The sequence below is a fragment of the Periophthalmus magnuspinnatus genome, chromosome 21, assembly GCF_009829125.3.
Source record: "Periophthalmus magnuspinnatus isolate fPerMag1 chromosome 21, fPerMag1.2.pri, whole genome shotgun sequence".
NCBI lineage: Eukaryota > Metazoa > Chordata > Actinopteri > Gobiiformes > Gobiidae > Periophthalmus > Periophthalmus magnuspinnatus.
This window is the reverse complement of record NC_047146.1, coordinates 21,675,890-21,696,544: the sequence shown is the minus strand read 5'-3', so window position 1 is coordinate 21,696,544 and position 20,655 is coordinate 21,675,890. Positions and strand designations below refer to the sequence as shown.

The 20,655-nt window shown below is 38.6% G+C and overlaps 3 protein-coding genes across 3 annotated transcripts; 1 reads left to right on the top strand and 2 right to left on the bottom strand.

The window, feature by feature from the left end:
• Positions 1–3,036: 3,036 nt before the first annotated feature.
• On the bottom strand, positions 3,037–8,016 carry ska3 (spindle and kinetochore associated complex subunit 3). Its single transcript, XM_055230551.1, has 11 exons — positions 7,827–8,016; positions 7,656–7,717; positions 7,153–7,318; positions 6,289–6,724; positions 6,143–6,204; positions 5,816–6,000; positions 5,538–5,741; positions 5,247–5,426; positions 4,742–4,812; positions 4,537–4,676; positions 3,037–3,501 (listed from the first exon to the last, which is right to left on the bottom strand). The coding sequence occupies exons 1-11, from the start codon at positions 7,945–7,947 to the stop codon at positions 3,344–3,346; spliced, it is 1,785 nt and encodes a 594-aa protein (XP_055086526.1). The 5' UTR covers positions 7,948–8,016; the 3' UTR covers positions 3,037–3,343.
• Positions 8,017–8,465: 449 nt separating this feature from the next.
• LOC117389141 (uncharacterized) lies at positions 8,466–11,277 on the top strand. The gene is made up of 5 exons (XM_033986746.2): positions 8,466–8,487; positions 8,579–8,654; positions 8,731–8,920; positions 9,038–9,241; positions 10,430–11,277. Exons 2-5 carry the CDS (start codon positions 8,584–8,586, stop codon positions 11,204–11,206), a joined length of 1,242 nt encoding a protein of 413 aa, XP_033842637.1. The 5' UTR covers positions 8,466–8,487; positions 8,579–8,583; the 3' UTR covers positions 11,207–11,277.
• A 59-nt stretch (positions 11,278–11,336) lies between these two features.
• On the bottom strand, positions 11,337–19,030 carry hcn5 (hyperpolarization activated cyclic nucleotide-gated potassium channel 5). Its single transcript, XM_033986744.2, has 10 exons — positions 18,402–19,030; positions 17,564–17,750; positions 16,546–16,650; positions 15,413–15,550; positions 14,828–14,989; positions 14,062–14,155; positions 13,840–13,967; positions 13,179–13,325; positions 12,352–12,589; positions 11,337–11,721 (listed from the first exon to the last, which is right to left on the bottom strand). The coding sequence occupies exons 1-10, from the start codon at positions 18,734–18,736 to the stop codon at positions 11,552–11,554; spliced, it is 1,704 nt and encodes a 567-aa protein (XP_033842635.1). The 5' UTR covers positions 18,737–19,030; the 3' UTR covers positions 11,337–11,551.
• Between the last annotated feature and the right edge of the window lie 1,625 nt (positions 19,031–20,655).

Here is a 20,655-nt window from a genome sequence, read left to right as displayed (position 1 = left end):
CGACGAACGTCAGCAGCACAAGGACGAAGATCGTGTATGGGACAAGAGAGAGTCACTCCACAGCACAACCTATCTCTGTGTTGGTCTGTCCCGTAAACCTTGTATTAGTATTTTTAAATAATCAAGCTTTATTTAACCATCATGGAATCAGGAGGAAACACTCACTTACAATACAGTTTTATTCAGCTTTGTCTATTATATTAGAACAGTCAGACAGGTTAAGTCTGTCCCAAATAAACTTTAAAGCTAAAGGATCGTGCCAATGAGAAATAAAAAAATATATGTATTGAAACTGTGTGCTTTATTAACACGTAACATATGGTTAGTCTGTAGTCTCTTAAAATACTGGGCATTTTGTCTGTAAAATAAAGTAATTGTCGCTTCTGCCTGGCCAAAGTTACTTCTGCCTGGTAAGTTGAATACCAAAGATAAGAAAAGTACTCCAATTTAACCAAAATAATAAACATTTTTTGCAGCAGGACGCACTAAATGAATTAAAGCAAAAACACCAACTTAAGTAAAAGGCAACATTTAATATGCAACTGAAGTAGAAAAAAATATTATGAACACATCCTAATACAAACAAGTTAAGAGTATTTTGAACAGTAGGCTGCTTCCATTTGGTCTCAACACAAACTGTGCATTATTTGTACACTAGGTCATTGCAGTGGTTCTTCTTCACATAGTGCTCAATGACATTATCATAGAAAGTACTCTCAGACTTCAATTGTTTTAACAGGTCTCGTTCTATTGCCAATAAACCCAGGGCAGAGCTATGCTCTTGGGCCACAGTGGTGCGGGTGAACATTTTGATTCTTTTCAGTGCCGATGTTCTATCCCCAGTCACAGTTGAGGATGGAATGGTCAGAAAAAGGCTGCAAAGTTTGTAAACTTCTCTCATGGCCTCTTGGATCCCATTGTCAATTATATAAGTCATTAGCTCTGAAACATTTTTCTTGGCCATGTTGGATGATGAGTACAAAACTACAAGCTCAGAACGTAGAAGAACAAGGTCAAAGAACTGTCCATACGTCTCCTTCAGGAAAGCTAAAGCGGTTTCAGGAAAACTTTTTGTATACTTAGAATATTTAGCCACATTCAGTAGTTCTAGAAATTTGAGTTTACCCAGTGATCCAAATCTTGTTTCTAGTTGTGACAAAACTGTATCAAAGATTTCTGTGTACAACTTTTGAAAGTCCTCTTCATTGTTGAGAGAATGCCTGGCCCTCTTAGCTGGGCTTTCTTCAGAGTTTGTCACTGTGGCAAAGGCGGCATAGCCTTCGTGGTACTCGGCTTTTTTGCATTCCAGGTGTTCTGTGACTCTCTTCACTTCTGTTACACAGTACACAATGTCCATTGACTTTGACTGTAATGCACTGAAGAAAACATCTGTATGAGCGAAAATGTCAGCAAATACTTGCAAAAGAAACCTGAATTTATCATCCTCTAGATTGCTAAGAAATCCACCAGCTGCAAGAACAGAAGGAGAATCCCATTTGTGTGGCTCATTTATGATGTTATTAAAAAGCTCCATTAAGGAGCTGTAATGTTCCTGTGCCGTTTGGACCAGCCCGGATGTGTGGTTCCAACGGGGAGGAGGTGCTTTAGGAAACCGTCTTTGCACAATGACATCCAGGGCTCTGGTTCGTTTGATGGACGAACTGAAAAATGACGCCAACCCATTTAAAGTGGAAAAGAAAATGTTGCAATGTTTATTTTTGGCACAAGCCTGGGACAGCACTAGGTTTAAGTCATGAGTGCGACAATGCACAAAGGTGGAACATGGATATTTCTCTTTTACTTTGGCTTGTAGGTTATTGAGCTCTCCTGGCATAACTGCTGCCCCATCGTAAGTCTGTGCCACAAGTTTAGCTCCACAGTCAAACTGCTCAACAAATGTAGAGAGATGCTCACATAACGTTGTGACACTGCAATCCTCAATCAGGTTTGCAAAACCAATAAAACGTTCATTCAAAAGTCCTTCTTTAGAGACATATCGAAGCACTGCAGATAGTTGGGCAGCACTGGAAGAACATGTAGTTTTATCAAACATAATTGTGATGAATGGTGCCTGGCTTATCTCAGATTTGATCTTATCCAGCATCACCATGCTCACAGCATCAATAAGGTCATTGTGAACGTGACTTGAAAGGTTAGAAAAAACTGAAGTTTCCAGATGTGTAGCCAAAATCACGTCATACTCTTTCACCAGATCGACTAGTTCAATATAGTTTCCACGCTGTGAATCTGGAGATTCCTCTTCACAATGTTCTTGACATGCCAGAACTGTGACAATGTTTACAATTCTCTGCAACACATCTCGGTTGTTTTTTAACTTTCTTATTGTGTTTTTCAATGCACAACTGGACCTTCTGATTTCAGTGACTGTCAGCACGCGCACCTTCAAAGGTTTTCAGGGCAATAACGCTCCTGATGTGGTTTTTGGGAGCGCTCGTGCCTTAGCATACTTCCACACAAGTTTCCAAGATCTGCATATCTTTTGTGTTCCATACAACTTGCTCAACAGAAAACAAAATGCACGGCCAGCAAAAAACAGTCTGTTTAGCTTAGGACAACCCGGTTAGCCACTGGTCTTTCTCATACGTGGTGGTTTGGAAATGTCTCGTGTAGGCTCCACTTGTTGGCGGTAACTTTGGAATCTTGTATCAAATTTGTCCAGCGCCGGAGTTGGCCGTCTCTCGCTACAATAATCAGCTTCTCTGGAAACACCCTTGTCGGAAAAGGGTTGCAGTAGCTGCTCCACAATACATTCGGCGCGTCTTTGCTTTTATCACACATTTTTGTGGATGTTTACATTTCGTGCTAGGCCGCTAACAGGCTAGCATCTTCCTCCTCTGTTTACGGGCAGGACGGGCAACCAACTTTTAGAAGCTTTAGCGCCACCTACTGTGCTGAAGTGTGGTCACAGGAGCTTGCTTTCTTTTTTACAAATCTTATTAAAAGTTGCACTTCCATAAAACAAAGACATATTAAATTATATGGAAGAGTACTTTAATTTATTACTCCAAAACGTTTCGCCTGTAAAAATGTTTAATGTCATTCTTATAATTCTAATTAACCATCTTCTACTCATGTATCAGGCAACAGATCTGTAACATAGTTGGTCTGCCATTTTCATTCAGATAATAAGAACAGTCAATTGAAAGATACTATAGCTCCAAACATTTACAAACAGCAAGTTGCTAAAATTGTGGTTTATTTTGTTAACAATTATTTAAAATTGATGGGAAGATATTATAATAAACCCCTTGAGTTATTTACAAAACATGACTATCAGTATTTAAGTACAACACAGGTTTAGATGACTGTTGTTACCTCTATTTCAGCTGTGAGTCTTTAGTTTGTAAACAGAGTCGTGTCTGGATCCTTTAATCTGGTCCAGTCTTTTGAGTTCCCTTAGACAAACGATAAATAAAGAAGTCTTTGCTCCAAAATTTATCATTTGTTTCAGCTGCTCTATCTGAAATTCCATCTTATCTCCTGTAGAGGGCAGCAAAAACATGAAATTATTAAATAATACTTGATGTTCACAGGTCCATAGATAATATGCTGTCAATGTGATACAACTGAGTAATGACATGGGTGAATAAAGAGGCAATAAGAGCACAGGATTATTAGATCAGTTCTTTTTATGTAGTGCATGTATTATTGTTAGATACTGTAACTATTTTGTAATGTACTAATTACCCAGTTTCATTATGAAAATTATGGGTTTCAATAATTACATGTGCTTTAATATAATTTATGAAAAACAAGGCAATTTTAAACTTTTTGTAAAGTAAAAAGGCTTTTATAAATGTGCCAATATGTAGATTAGAAACAGTAATGCCAGAAGTCTGACACTACCACTCAGACTTAAGTGTTAAGTGTAATACATCCTTGTGGAGTAAAGAAAACCCCTGGATAAAAAAGCCTGTTGTTGGCATTTGATCCTGTTCCAAGTGTTTAAATGAAGATGATACTGTGTCTTGATGATGGATGTCTGGCAACGGAAGAGACATTCTAGTCCTATACTGTTGCACTGTACTACCGTACTTAAAATGCATAGTTGTATCCTCCTTTGGCAGTTTCAAAACACATTTCTCCTTTAAAGTTGTTTGCCCAGTACATGCTCTTTATCAATTAGTACCAAGTTTTCTAGGACCTTTGTTTTAATAATGATTTCTCTCATGTTTCAACTGCTGTAATTGGATTGTGGTTATGGCGACATCAGACTTACTCAGTTTCTAGTTTGAGTATCTTTTGTTTTTCTTTGTTTTTCCCAGTCATGGGAGTTTACAAATCACCAGCTCTACAATTGACCCTGCAGATATTTGACGATAATTCTTCATCTTTGATATATTTTATCTTCAAAAATATAAATTAAACTAAAAGAAAAACTTTAACAATAAAGAATTTTGAACAATGGAACAGTTTTGTTTGTACATGTCTGCAACAGTTCAAATGTTTAAAATATATACACTAATATATATTTTAAAGAAATAATCAATACTTGAAAAACAATACTTTGCTCACCTTTACACTTTGCTATGGAGCTGTTGATGTTGTCCACAGCCTGGTTGAGACTGCTCAGACTCATCTGCCTCAGGTAATCGGGTAAACTATGAAACTCCTGCTCTGAGACTGACGCCAGTGTGTCAAATCTTCGGGGAGGCCTACAAAGACAATTGCATGGTTGAACACATAAAATATTCAAAGTAAGAATGTTTGAGCTTTTTACCTGGTATTTTCTTTTTCTTGTGGTTTCTTGGCTGCATTGGATGATTTTCTCATGTGAGCTTGAGACACAAGCTACAAATACAATGGGAGATTATGTTTGGAGTTAGATTAACATGTGCATTGTGTAACTTTTATGCTAGAAAGTCCACCACTTCTCTCAATGTCTCATGTTACTGGTTTGCCTAGAATTTTGTTTCAGAGTATGCAATTAAACCATTCTATTTCATAGAGACAAGCTAGTAATGCCAACAGGCCAAGTCACAGATCAGATCTGAGGAGATCTAATCCTGAGTAAAAATCACATTTTTTGAGCACTTAATGCTATACTGTGGTACATTTCAGATAGATCAATAACAATCAGTCTCCATGGAGAAAAGCAGGTAGCGAACCATCCACCAAAAAGTTACATACAGCCCCTTTAAAAAATGTTAAAGAGGCATTTAACTTATTTAACTTGCAGTATGTTCTCTCAGGAATGTATAAATCCAATATGCATAAGGCCTTACTTTACAGATGTCCTGTGTCACTGAACTCAGGTCGGGCATTTCAGGGGTGCTCGGCTCCTCGTAGTTTCTTCTGACACATGGTGTTCCCAAGTTAAAATCTTGAGTCGGTCCATCCAAGTCCAGCACACTCACAATGGGCTTTTCATGGCTATATACCTTTTTCTGCATATTTGCACTTCTCTGTAAAGTGAAATGTAGGGACAGACAAGAAATTATAAGTCATGTGGTGCACAACAGAAATAACATTTATTTTCTACAAAATTACTGTGTGTGTCATTATTTTAGACTTACAATTTGCAAAGAGTTTCCCAAATTAGACTCCAGGTTTGGCATCTCTGGCATCTCACTGGCCATCATGTCTTCAGTACCTAAGTGTGGCACATTATACTCCCAACTGCGTTTTGAGGCTTCACCGCCATGAGGTGGTGTTGGGATATTACACACTTTGCTGTCATTGTCACTTTCCATTTTAATTGGCTCAGGCTTTCTTTCACTCTGTAAGCATAAAGAACTAGACATGATGACTTTCTTATACTAAAATAACATGAACATGAAGTGTTAATGCTAACCTTTTTTGTGCTGAGGAGGCGGTTTACATATGGTGTTTGAAAAGCAGGGACCTCAGGAGTGGATGGCAGAATAGCGGGGCAGCTAGGAGATTCTAAATCAGAACTGGTTTCAGTGGTGGGATGGGTCTTTTTTATCTTTAATCCTGGAGTACAAAATACAGGAGGCTCTGGCGATTCTAGATCGTCTGTCAGAAGCAAAATATATGTTTAATGTCTTTACAATGAACACTGATTTATATCATATCTGGTGAACAATCCTGTTAAAAATCCAAAATATGAAAATCTACAGTTGTATCATAAAATTAAAAACACTGATAAGCTTCATACCATTTGCCTGTATGCTTTCAAGCAGAGGATTAACAGGGGGCTCTATGAAATTTTGTTGTGGTCTGTGAAAGAATATATTATTTACAAATGTATTATTTGTATCAGCAAAATGTCTCTGTAATGTATTGTGAACTTTAATGCTTTACTTTTTCGTTTTCTCAAAACTTTTCAGTCGCAGATCCATGGTAAAGTCATTGTTAAAACACATGGTGTGCTCTGAGATGCCAAAGTCATGCATCTGTGGAGTGAGCAGTTCCTCCTCATCCATGCGCAGAGCACGTTTGGGTGTGAAGGCCATTGCCGGAGGAGCCGGTGTGTTTAATGCAGGATGGGGAAGGATCATTTCAGGCATCTGTGGCACTTCGGCGCACCACTCTCCTCCAGCTAAAGCCCTCTTGAGTTGTACTTCAGACAGGCCGAAGTCAGAGAGCTGCGGGGTACGCATAGGATCAGGCAGTGGAGCAGCAGGTTTCTCTGGTGATGACTCTCTTTCAGTCTCTTGCTGATGTTCCCCTACTTCCTCTGATGACTGGTATTCTTCTTCTGTAGCTTCCTCCTCTTTAGGCAAATAATCACTGGCATCTAAATAAAATCACAAAAGTTTTCAAGTGATTTTACCTCAAGCTGGATTGCCATTTCACAGAGGTTATGTTAAGAATAAGGATACCCCAATACATTTTGGTGGTATGATTATTGCGGGAAGAAACATTTGGATCTAACAATAATTCACAATCATTGACACCGTGACCTAAAAAGTGGAACATTTTTGTGTGTGTTCACCTACGTATGGTCTGCAAATGTAAAGTAGCAGTAGCCAAATCTGTTGCAATTCATCTTTTCTTTCATAAGATTAATGAATGCAAATATAATCCCTGACAAATAAGAACTAAATCATTGCAATTATCAGTTGTGATTAAGAGCAGCTAAGACATTTGTATATTAAACGAAACTTGGAATAAACTTTACAATACATTTAACAATACAACAGATGACGAAGAGACAATACTCACGGTTTGTGGTCTGTTGTGGAGGTCGGTATCCATATTTTTCCCAGTAAGCCTTGATCACGTTCAGGTCTTCAGAGAGCTTCTGCTGCTTCACTTCACAGTCTTTTATGAAGCGGCTCACTTCGTCCACATTCGTTTTCTGCAGTGCTACATTATCCTGGATCTGCCCCTGTGAGTGGATGTACGGAAATATAAACCAGTGTTTCCCTATAATAGAGGATGGCCCTATACGAACAGGCTGAATTCAAATTGCCAAAACAAATGCTGCTGAATGTTTGTAGTATTGTCATAAACAAATAGCAACTACAGTATATGTAATCTGTAATCAGTGTGCTTTTGATCAGTACTCTTTTAATTGTATTGCATAAAATTATTCAAATACAGATCGTTTGTGCCACAATAGTCTCGGTATAAACCTGTGGGAAACCCTGATAAGTGAGTCAGTGATTCATTTAAATAAAAAATGCATGCCTCTATAGTTTAGTTGTATGTTTAGTTGTATTTACCTTGACGTTTTGAACTTCGCAGTTTAATTCGTGATAAGCTCGCACCCCCCTGGCTGTACTTTCTGAAACCAAGAAAAATCAACACAATAAGGTAACATTCTGTCAATCCTTTCAAATGATTACTATGAATAATAATCTATAGATGTTTTTCACTAGACTCGTGTTACTGACCGCTGCTGTCGTCATCGTCGCTTTTACGATTTTCAAACGCGGATTGAAGTTTGGTCGTTTCTGTTTCAAAAGTTATTGCCAGTTTACGAAGCTGCGCAAAGAACTGAGATGTCGGATCCATTTTTGTTAAAGCTTATTGGGATACTGTTGATAACATTTGTGTACTTTTCTTGGCTTGCTTGAATTTTGGCGCCTTTTCCGGGTTTGAAAGGAAACTCCTGCTTAAACACAGAACAGAACAGCGCCACCGTCTGGATTGGAGTGACTGTTCACTGTTTTTAAACTTTGGGTCACGTTTGATATTACTTTGGGTTGTTTTTACTGTTTTAAACGATTGCATCTTAGCTCTGATGCTTTGAAATATTACTTTGAAAATTTTAATTTATTTTTCCTATTAGGATTATGATAGTCACCTCAGTTCTCTACAAAATAGTGAATTATTTGATGCCATTGAATGCTTACACGTAGACCTACAGTTATAGCATAGGCAGATAGTAAGCAGAAATATCTTTATACAGTACATACAGTGTAGACCTATTCTTATTTCAAGTGTGTCTGTGTTGCTGTGAAACTCTTATCTGATAACGTAAGATTTAAATAAGGGACAAACACTGAAGGTCAGTCCACACCAGCAGCCAGAGCATTTCAGGTGAAGATCTCGGTAAGCCATACATTACATTATAGGCTATTTGTCTGTTACATTACAACCTACTTAATTGTACTGTTTTATTGTTTTTTCTACTAACATCTAGTCTTTATGCGGGCTTCTGTTCCCAACATTATGTTTGGAAAGGTTTTGGAGCCAACGGGCTACATGCAGAATGTGAAGTAAGTTTGAAATGTAAATAACATACAAATTATAATTAATGCAACTATATAAAAATTCAGGGTGTATTTTCTCCAGAGCTCTGGTCCAGGCCATCAGCTCCTATCTCGATGGCAGTTCCTCAGCAGAGGAGACTGAGACAGTCAAAAAGAACTTGGAGCATTTGGACCAGGAGCTGAGCATTTCAGAGCAGGGGCTGTTGGGCGACACAGAGGTGCAACACCTGGAAGATGATCTGGCAGTGGTCTATAACCAGCTCACAACAGCGGTAAAGATATTATATTTGCATAATGGTGTAATAAGTAAATAAATTAAACTTTATTTATTATACTGAGACATTCAGACAGTAATTTAAATATATTATGTTCCTGTTTTATTTCATCAGGTGCGTGCTCAGTCAGCATTCACTAAGAAGGAGACAGAAGTGTTTCTTCAGTTTGTTAAAGACTATCATTTAGAGAGGCAGCTCACAGCGCTGTACCACCGCCTGATGGGACTGTCTCCTCTGACCGAGCGTCTCCCTCTGCTAGAGAAGCTTATTCTGAGTCGCAAACCCAAACGCTGGGAGCTCACACAGTTCTGTGTAAAGGTAAGTCTGGGAAGTAAAGGTTTTTTATGAAATAGTAAGTGGCTTTAAAGGTGCACTATGTAACCGTTCTGGTTTAGGGTACTGTCTTCATGGAGATGCTATTGTTTTGCCTGGAGTGTTCCATAGTATGGCACTAAACTTATCTATCTTCAGAAGACGAGCAGCAGGTAGTGTCACCAGGACAAGTTGCAGGTGAGATCCAACCAATAAAACAGCTGTAATAGAATAAATGCAAGAGAAAAGCTTAATCCCATATGGTGGAACATTCCCGACAAAGCAATGGCATCTTCATTGAGACATGCAGGTAGCAGACCCCCCAACCATAAATTGGGACTGCTGTTTCTCAGGTACTTAGTGTTTTCCCTCTAACACCAACGTTAGATGTTCTCTCAGACCCGTGCAGTCAACTGTTTTGTCCTAGGGCAAGGCACCCTGTTCAATAACCATGATTTTTCTCTACTTCACCTCAAATCTCTTCAATCAAAGCCTCAATTTTTAAACAAACACATCTGAATGTGCAACTTCAATCAATATTTATTCATATTAATAAATAAAAATAAACCTTCAGAACCCAAATAAGGCAAACCTAATGTCCCCTGAGAGGACTGAAGCACAGCTGTATACAGAATTAGATTTTTAGTCCCTGGACAACCAAGATGAATGTGCTGAAAACACAGAGTTAACCAAATGGGATGCATCTGTCTTCTGAGTATGGAAATAAACTGGAATTATAATTCAGCAGCACAGAGACCTTGTTCTGTCTCTGCCATGCTGAGTTTGCAAATCCCCTGTTTCCTTATTACAGCTGGAAGAAGGACAAATCAGGTGAGTGAGGACAAACATGGAAAGGTACTTCTATGAAAAAGAGAGAGGACTCTCATTGGGCTGTCCCTGTATAAAGATGAAAAAATGAAAATAAAATAAAATAGGTCATTTTTCCTTTTACAAATGTCAAAAGGAAAATGACTATTCAAATGTTCTTGACACAGAAATATTTGGACCACCTTGAGGACTTATCATGGGTAAACACAGATGTAGTGATAGTATTTAAGCCAAAGTATAGTTTGTTTACCTAAGAACAATTTGAATGTCATTTCACAGTAAGGACTAAAACTCAAGTTCATTGACGTTTTCAGTGGTTGCCCTCTGCCTATTGTATTGATCTCTGATGTACCTTTCTGCTCACAGGTGAACTTTGTGCTGGGTGCAGGGCTGGTGTGTCTTCTCACACAGGCCTCTATGACAGGCAGAGACCAGGCTCTGATGATGAAGACCTGGACTGAGCGCATGAGTGCCCTCTACAGGAAGATGAAGACCTCTGGAGGCCGGTGTTTGGGTTACTTCCTGGAGCAGGCTGAAGTGGATGTGCGAGAGCAGCTGGAGCAGGCTGTGCAGGACCGTGCGTCTCCTGACGTGGCTGCAGCCTCCATCCTCAAAACTCTGGAGAAGAACTACGAGTGGCTGCACTGGGCCGTGATGCTGCACCCGGCCTTTACCCCCCTGGAGGAGGAGAAGGAGGAGGAGGAGGGGGAGGAGAAGAGGGAAGGGGATGAGATGAAGGAGGAGGAGGAGGAGCAAACTGAGGAGACTCCAGCGGAAAAAGAGCTCGGTCAATTCCTGTCAGTGGCCTCTGAGCCTCCAGTGCCTCATGTGATGGCCTGTTACAGAGAGGCTCCCACCTCTCTGGACAAGAGCCGTATTCATCAGCTCATTGTGGACCTGGAGTGGAAGATCCCGAACCCCCCCCCAGAGGTGTACGCTGCCATAGAGGAGGACCCAGGACGGGCCCGCAGGTACCTAGCCTCACGCATGCTCCAGAAGCTGCAGGAGGGGCTAGGCTCCGGGGTGGCGGTCCATGTAGTCCCCGGACGAATGGAGATGAAGTGCAACTTCCCTCCCGCATCCTACTATCTGTACGAGTACAAGCACCGGCTTGCTTCAGGCACTGTATGTGTGTTTGGGTGAAATATAATTGTCATGTAAAGTTACTGACCTGAATGTGTAAAACCATGAGTAAAACTTAAGTAAATCTCTTATTTTTACTTTTTGTAATTTCTGCGATCATGCAGGCATAACATCCTGAATACAAATAAATAAATGAACCAAAGTCCTGTTTAATGTTACGTATAGAACTTGCTGCAATTAGAAGATACAATAATTCACAGCTATTATAATAAAAATAAATAGTCCATATCATTCGCAAAATAATAATTTTTTTTCTAGTGAGCTATATTATTGTCCTTTTCTTGAAAAGCCCTGGAAAATCATATAAAAAGCATATCCATTTAAAGCAGAATTGGTGCTTCCATCTTAGACAAGTCCACTGTCTGAATTGACAAAATGTTTCTCTATGTCCTTTTTGACGTCTGGGAAGATCCTCAGCACCTCCTGGAAATCGTCCCAGGACAGAGTGAAGCAGCGACAGTCAGTCAGTGCCCTCGCCGTGACCAGATGTTTGCCTTTGGTCAAAACACACGACTCTGAGGAAGCACAGGGGTAACTTTAATGAGACCAGTTGGCTGAGGCCCAATAAGTAATCCAAAATGTAATAATCTTTGACTTAAAAAGTTTTTTGGAAAGAGTCATGCTTGGCTTAAAACAGTAGGAGATTTGAATCCACTTCAAGTCTGAAAATTTAATTTGGAAAGAGATTTCTGACGTGGCAGTGGTTCAAATTACTGTTTTTATTGATGTTGATACTGTAAGGGATGAAAGACTCTACTAGTGCATTTAGTATAACGTCTAGGACCTTGTTTAGATCTCTTTTCCTCTTGATGTATTCTAGTGTGCAACCTTATATTTTGATTAATGTGATAAATGAAGTAGTAGTTGCTAAAAGGCCAGTGTGGATTCCTTAGCATCACATCGTGTAACAGCTGGTGGGTCAGGTTGCAAAGGTTATTACCACAAGTCCCACATGGTCAAGCAGGCGGGTAGGATTCTTCTTCACTTATTGACACAGTATGGAAACAACTCTTTGCCCCAAAATTTAATTAGCAATACATCAAATCTCACCTCTAAAGACTATTGTATGATAAGAACAGACTGAATTTACATAAGATGTAAATAGCATGAGGTGCCAAACAGCGAGCCAGCAGAGCAAAACTCACCTCCAAAGAAGTCCCCATCACAGAGCTCTCTCTCATAGGAATCGGCCTCCACCAAAACCTGCCCGTGGTCTATGAAGTACATGTGGTCTCCAGGGACATTCTCTCTCACAATGGCGTCCCCCTCCTGGAAAATGCAATACTCCAGTTTCACCACTAGGGTGTTTATGAAGTTCTCGTGTCTGTTTTGAAACATTGGCACTTTCCTCAGCAGAGTACTGCACATCACCACCATGATTTGCTGAAATAGAAAACAAATGCAGGGCAGAATAGTTATAAACATAATAGCTGTTAAGTTGTTGTAGTAATTGAGAGGTTTGCCACTTGCTTCTCTCTATTAAGATGTTATTGCTTTGCCTGGAATGTTTCACAGAATTTATGTCAGTAAATATTATTATCTCTATGGTCACAAGCTGGTGGTGCCACCGGGTCACAAGTCAGATCTGTGTGTGTGTGAGTCTACTCGCAGTAAGATTTTCTGTAAAAATGAGAGATAGATAAATTTAATGCCAAAGGAAAAAATAATCTCCATGGGTGACAAGCATGTAGCTGGACCCCCTCTAGAAAGGTTTCCTAGTACAACTTCATGTAACATAATAATAATAATAATAATATTATATGGCTAAAGGAAAAATATAGTATATTTGAGAAAAAGCAGAAGTATTAATGGACATACATTCACTGCATGTGAATAATAACTAAAGTTAGAAGATACATAGCATTCATTAATAGTCATATTTTAGAACCATTTATTCATAATTTCTCACAAATAGGATAGTCGATCAAAGATTTATAACAGAATGTGCAACATGATACAGCCATAGCAGTACCTCTTTGAGCGCTGAGGACACAGTGTTCATGACTTCCTTCTCGTCAAACCATTTTCCTCCATATCGAGCCTGATAATAGTTAGTTATACGAAGCTGCAGCTCAGGAGGTAGTTTCATAAATGCCATATAGTGCTCCAGTCGACTCATCTGAAACAATAAAATAGTTTTATTAGGTTGTGGCCCTGTAATGTCACAACATTTGAGAATCCCTATAGCTGGAGGACAGGCCAGAATTTAACTGTCAGACTGAAAATGTTTTGACCTACTTTATAGTTAACGTTACTGTAATTACTGGGCCTAGCTATCCCCAATAAATAATACAGTTATAGGCCATATAAAATTATGATTTTATCAAATTTTAGAGCTTAAACGCAACCTGTTCATGGGTTTCAATCTATGACAACGATCCTGTGTTCAAATCAAAATAATATATCTTTTGAATGTGTAAAGTTACAGCTGTTCTTCTCTTCTTTACTTTTTTTTTCTTCAATTACACCTGAGTCAGCAGTTTTATGTGACATAATGGGACTAATGACCCCAGTTGTCATTGAGAATATAAAATAATTATTCTCCGCTGGCTCAAGTGGACCCTCATTATACCATAATTACACATTGTTTGGCTCTAAGCTGTGTCTGTCTCTAACGTGTCACCTATACAGACCTTGCTCTTGTACTCTTTTGCCGCGGGGTCGACATTTGCAATCATAGCTGTAGTGTTGGCCACAAGCACGGTGTACATGAGACACCCGGATACCATGCTCACCATGACGATCCACATCTCCACATAGTCTGCGAAACACAACACCACAACAGCAGTGTGTCTGTCTATACGTCCCAATGTTACACGATAGTACACCAGGATGTAACAGTCAATAGTTCTCACTTGTCGGAGCGTCCATAGAGCCATAGGACAGAGCGATCATCTGGGACAAAGCACGGAATATGCCCCAAGAGTATTTTGCTAGCACTGTAGCATTCTGCAAGATAAGGATAAAAATACTATTATTGAGCTACAGTTATGAATACATTAATTGGCTTATTAGTGCATATAAAAATAATTTAAGTTTTATTAAAGCTTTAATTACACAATGTATTGTAAATGGCATATAAAGACCCAAAAGTGACTTGGGAAAGTAACTAATCTATATAATTTTGTTAACACCTCATTCATTTAGAAGTTAAGATTTGAAATGGCTTGAGCATAAGAACTAGATGACTACCTTTGAAACCTACTGAATAAACTTGGGCAAAAAGGACAAAATAAACTCCTTAAAATCTGATCACTGGAAAACATGGTTCAATAAGAACTTAATTTGATACATTTATTTATTTAAAGAATACCACTGTCATGTTTGTGTGATAAAATCATTTTGTGTTTAGAATACACCACCATGTCAAAAACAATACTTGGAAATAGGGATGTCACAATAAAAGATAAAGTAAAGTTAATGGGACAAAAACAGTCACATAAAAAGCAAATAACATTTTTTTACTTTTTTGGAGTGGAGTGGACCTGCAAAATAGTCATGGTTTTTAATTTTGATTTTAGTTCTTATGATTACATGAAAACCTGAATAATCACATTTCATGATTAACAAAATTATTATGGCATCCCTACTTGGAATAGGTAATTTTTGCTGCTTTGTTACCATGAGGTTTTCTTGTCGGACCCAGCAGTCTGCTGGAAACTCCTCAAGCATGGGCACAAAGTATTGGATACAGCCGTTCCAGTGACACAACAGGAAAATCATCATGAACAGGGACAGGATTTTAAAAAACAATCTCACCACCTCCAGATTTGCATTAGAGACCTGCAACATTTGAGAAGATTTTGAATGAATTTGTATAAATGCATGAATATTTCACATAATCACCAAGACAGGCAGACACAAGGAACACAGAAGGAGTTGACATAAGACTGAATATCTTAACATCTGTTATGGATTCAAAAGGCTGGAAAACCCTGAAGGGTTTGAACTTTGAATATAGCTGATCTTTTGTATTCATCTGATGTGATATAAATAGGCTATGGTATAAAAATTGACAAAACAGCATGATGAACACTACCATTTTTAAGTCAATGCAATAGCTCAAAAATCTATATAGTAGTGTTCAGTAGCAGGGAATGACATTGGTTAGCAGCTCAGGGTCAAATGCGTTACTGGAGACAGTAATCTATCATGTAGGAGAAGGGTTGATTGAATTTCAGACATGATCTTCAAACTTAGACTTACTTTCTCCACTTCGTTGAAAAAGCGAACCAGGCGAGATACTCGAGCCAAGCGTATGAGGCTCAAGATGCGGACAAACATCAGGATTCTCATCATCTTGTTGGCTTTGGAGGGGTTGTCATCGTTTTGGTAGTGAAGATCCTGGAAACACAGAGACCAAGTTTGGCATAGCATGCAAGAGAAAAGAAATTCCTGAAATTTCAAATAAAACATAACAGGAGATGATTATTTTAGATTTGCTTCATTGTATGCCACAAACATTGATTTAAAATTATTTAATATCAAAAACAGGTCCATTGACTTTCTGTAGAACAGATGTTATTGGCTCCATTTGGCCTAAGTGCCATGTAACATATTTGAACATTTGTGTAGGACCTGAGTCAGATTTTTTTTTTTTACAAATATTTAAAAATAAGACAGACACAAGGTAAGTGAAAGAGAAATTTTCTGAGTTCTCTAGCAGGACAGGCTAGACAATACAATTAAAATTATGTTGGCAAATAGGCTGACTGTTATAGTAATGATATATACTGGTATGTCAGTCCTTGGTAACTACAGCCTAATGCATACAACACTAACTCAAAGAATGATCAAATTTAGGAATATGTTTAGGATTTTTGCTGAAGGGTTATGGCTAGGTGTTGAGCCTAGAACTGCCACAACTGTGGAAACTAATGATGTGTTTAGCGGACAAAGCTGACAGGACAATATAGTTATACATTAATAAAGCATTGAAAACCATTGAACACAGCTAAAAGGCAAAAGGAGCAATGTAAGCAAATTGTATGACTTATTTACTTATTTATGTTTTACCTCAACATGTCATAAACAATTAAACATGAGTAAAAAAATAAAGTAAAAGGTATATGTGTGCAACCCAGAGCTGTGCAACAATGCATTGTGCTTATTAGTTAGCTCAGGCAGGGTAAACTTTTGACCTTTTACAATTTTTGTAATTTATGCTTGATAATTAGCTATAAAGTAGAAGCGGTACGGAAGTGTAAGAGAACTTTAAATTGGCTTCTAGTCGACTTTGTTTACTTCACTGTATGAGTCCAAAAATGTATTATTTTTATTGCTTTGGAAAAATAAAAGTACGCTAGTGTTTATTGCCTCTTCTTTGAGATTAATATTACCGCAAACAGCAGTATGTATCCAATTGGGAATGCTGCTATCACGTCAGGAATGAACCATGTCCTCAGGTAGCTCACTCGGATCTCTTTTAAATCCAAAACAACTTCCTGTAAAAGAGAAAAAGTACAGAACAGTTGGATAAAGATAGCCGGATAATATGTGTTAAATAATATAATTTTCAGTCAAAAAGCCAAGAGTTTTGTATTGTCTAAAATTGAGCGTTAGTCAGATCAAATTGAGAAACGGTTTACTAAAGGGATTAGTTGTTTGTGAAATGAGGCCAAACATTTGTTTCAATATTGACTTGGGAGTAGTTGTCAGAAAAAATACTATGGGATTTGCGTTGTGCAGGCTACTATACATACACGGGTTATAATGGGTCCATCTAAACTGCACTGTACAGTATACTATAGACAACAGCGGAACTAGGGCTCCTTGTTATTCTGTTTGTCGATTATCCACCACTTGAACTTAGCATCAATGTCATTGTCAGAATCAAAATAATGATTTCTCAGTATGATATATTGTTGGAAATTGCCTTGGGGGGGCACCATACACTGAAACTGTCAGTGATTGAAGCTTATCATTAGTGCATGATGTTTTTGAGGCATGTTGAGCTGCAAATAGAAATTTTAACTGTTTTCCTAGTACTGTATGAAATACTGAATAATTGTGTAACTAAATATTATAAACATATACAGGTTAGTAATGCGGAGGATAAAATTCACAGATGGGCCATTTGTGATTGGCTTGATAAATCACGCAGCCACAGCAGATTAAAATAGGATACAGACCCCATAATTGCAATAGTGTCTGAGTTACAATAATCCCTGTTACCAAATCAACAGCAGATGCCAATATTTTCCCAATGTCTGGAAATCGAGGGGGGAGAGAGGAGAGATTGTTAATCTCGCTTGCAATGTTTGATGTAGGTTACAGATGGGGTAGGCCTGGATTGTATGTGTTTGTCCGGAGATTACAGCTGTGGTCCAGATTATGTATGGGAATGCGGGCTGTCACCTCTGCATCGTCCCGGATGATTCCCATGCGGAAGTTCAAAGCCACATCAATGAGGAATAGCGTGTCCGAAAAGACGTTAAAGCCTTCCCAAGCCAGTCCGCTGTCTCCATCCAGGAACGCTATCTCCATGGGAATGCCAATCAAGTTCAAGAAGGTGATTGCCATCATACCCATTATGTAGTAACTCCTAAAAAGACAAAGTAATAATTTTATTTGTTGTTTTTTTGTCCTTAAAGTGTCTCTACATATTGTTTTTCAGTCCAGAACAAAATCTTCCATAAAAACTCCTTGGACCATGAACTGTAAGGCAAGACTATTTATGCAAACTAAATGAGATACTGTAACTGCAAATCTCTTTAGATGGGGTTGAATGTCCTGGCTCAAATAACTCTCCCAATTGTTTCATTTGTTCTCTGTTTTCCCTCTGTCCGCTCACCTTACAAACCAATTATAGCTACATCACACATTTAATTTAATGGCAGATGGATTTCTTCCTCAGTAATGTCCTGAAGTGACTTTTACATTTGAGACATGAAGATAAATTTAGATGTACTTATTGATTATCATGTTTTTCTAAATCTATGATATGGCTTCTACATTCATATCGGTTGCAAGAAATAAAAGGGCAAAAGAACAAGTATTTATAGTGCAAAAGAGGAAGAGAAATAAAATGGGAAGAGAAAATGATTTAAAATTGTGAAAATATGGGTCAGAGGATGAAAATATGTCAACAAAAAGTTATGGGAAGTTGTTGCTGTTACTGAAGTTGCTTGCTCAGCACTACAGTGACCTGGATTTATTAGATACACAGTTCAAAATAAAAGTGCGTGGACTGTACCTCATAAGGCTGAAGGGGTGGATGACCAGGACCCCGCTCTGCAGTTGCCTCATGCACTCCTTCTCCACTGCTATCTCACTGCCATAGACATACAGGGACTGGCGGTTTAGCTGGGGCAGGAGCAGCGCCCGCCAGCCACAGGTTGCCACGGAGAAAGCAGGCGTAGGACCTTTGAGCCTGTCCATGAAGGAGCGGGACGTCCTGCGATCTGCCATCCTCACGGGCCATCCCGCGTCCCTGCTACCCCGAGTACTTCTCAGGATGAGTGGCGACTGACTATGACTTTCTACTAGTCCTCCCGACCTCCCCCTTTTGGTCACAAGGTAATTTTCCATCAAGCCAGTAAACCTAAGGGCTTATAGGATCTGCATCTGAGCTGAAAGGATGCCCGCCTTTCTCCTCTCTCTCCTCCCCCTCTCCATCCTCTCCTCTCTCCCCCATGCCTCTCTCTCTATTTCTGCCCCCGCCCCACCCCTACCATTCTATTCTTTTTGTCCTAGCTCATCAACTATTCAGCATCTGAATCCCATCCCACATGAATCATGCCATGTCAAAGAGGCAAAGGTCCAGCTCATATTAATCTTGGGGGTATATGTGTGTCAAAAGAGGATACATAACCTGATCATTAGTTATTACTTTTTTTTTTTTTTGGTCAGATGTGTGCTAACTAAATAATTTTTAAAAATCATAAAAAATAAAAATATAGAACTGTTAAGCCCACTTTAAATTAGAGCAACTATTACTACTACAGTTTAACAAAATTAGTTGTTTAGAAATGTATCAAAATGGTATGATTTTTTTTCATATTCAATTCTTGTGTATGTAAGTATTATTTATTTTTTTTTGTAGTTTCTGATACAGATAGCTATTTTGGAAATCTAGTGGGAAACGTGTAACGTCAGTAGTTCACAGAAAAAATACAAAAATATCTCAGTGTTGTTGTGTCCATCACATTCACGGTCATGTGCGTGTGACATCTGCCACAGACTGGGCTTCTCCCTCACGGATGTAATTTAACACTGTACTGTGTTACCTGAAGCTGTACATGAGTCGCTAGACAGTAGACACACTGTTTTTGTTTATATTTTCCACCTTTTCAGGGGATGTCTCTTTAAAAAGTAATCAAATTCTCAACCACTTTTGAAAGTTTCCATAATCTAAAATACAGAAATAACATTAGGACGTAGTGCCACAGTGGGATTAGATTTGAGGTCATGTCAGTGGGTAATCTCTAGCAGATTAGTGTAGGTGATGTGTCTAATACATGAGGCGCATTTTATAAGATTTTTGTTAATCTTTATATTTCAAAATTTGTGTTTTTACATATTGTAAAAACTCATTGCGGCCCAGCCTTATATTGAGTTTATAACTTCAAACCCTTTGTAAAAAGTAGATAAGACAATAAATAGGTTTAAACATTACAACAAACATTTAACATTTACTGTTGTTAAGATAATTATTCTTAAGCTTTTTTGTATTACTGTATTAGTGTGAGTTTGACATAAGGGCTCAGGGAAGACTTGAAAACCCCTGTCTTAGGTATTTACATATTTTAATTGGGTTGTTCCATGGTGTTATCCCTACAGGGGGCATACGTATGTCCCCATGTCCCATGAGAGTTAGACAAGAAAAATGTATAGGCTGCTGTATGTAACCTTTAAAGAAACTGGGGTTTACATCATCCAAGGTAAATCTTTTCGAAGAACAGCAGCTGCTCTAATGTTGCACATAGAGGTGCAAATGTTTTGTACATACGAATAAAAAAATGCTTATTTGCTCAATTATCTAGCACGCAGCTGGCCATATGAGTCTTTGATACTGCTTACGCACGATTTTCCTGCTCTGACGCACAAGAAAGGTGGGGCATGCTGCCTACATATTAGTTAACTTTGTCATATTAGGCCCCTTGTTTTTTATTCCTTATTTCCGTGTGCATCATCAAGGTATGCCATATCTGACATTAACAATGTAATGTCAAGTAGACCTTTGGCTCATCTTTGATCTACTGTCTCTACAGAGCAAGGCTCTGTTAGGCTACACAGCTATTTTACTCCAATAAAAGTATTCTGCAATGGGGCTTAATATCTTGTATTGTGTAAATTTATCAAGTTTACCTTTATTAGCCAGCAACTTACGTTGTCTGCCCACCATGTGTCTGCCTGCCAAAAAGTGTGAAGTGGAACTATTTATCTGTGCGCATGTTCCAAACCAAAACTACAACTCCCGGAATGCTCTGTTGTTTCCACGTGACCTT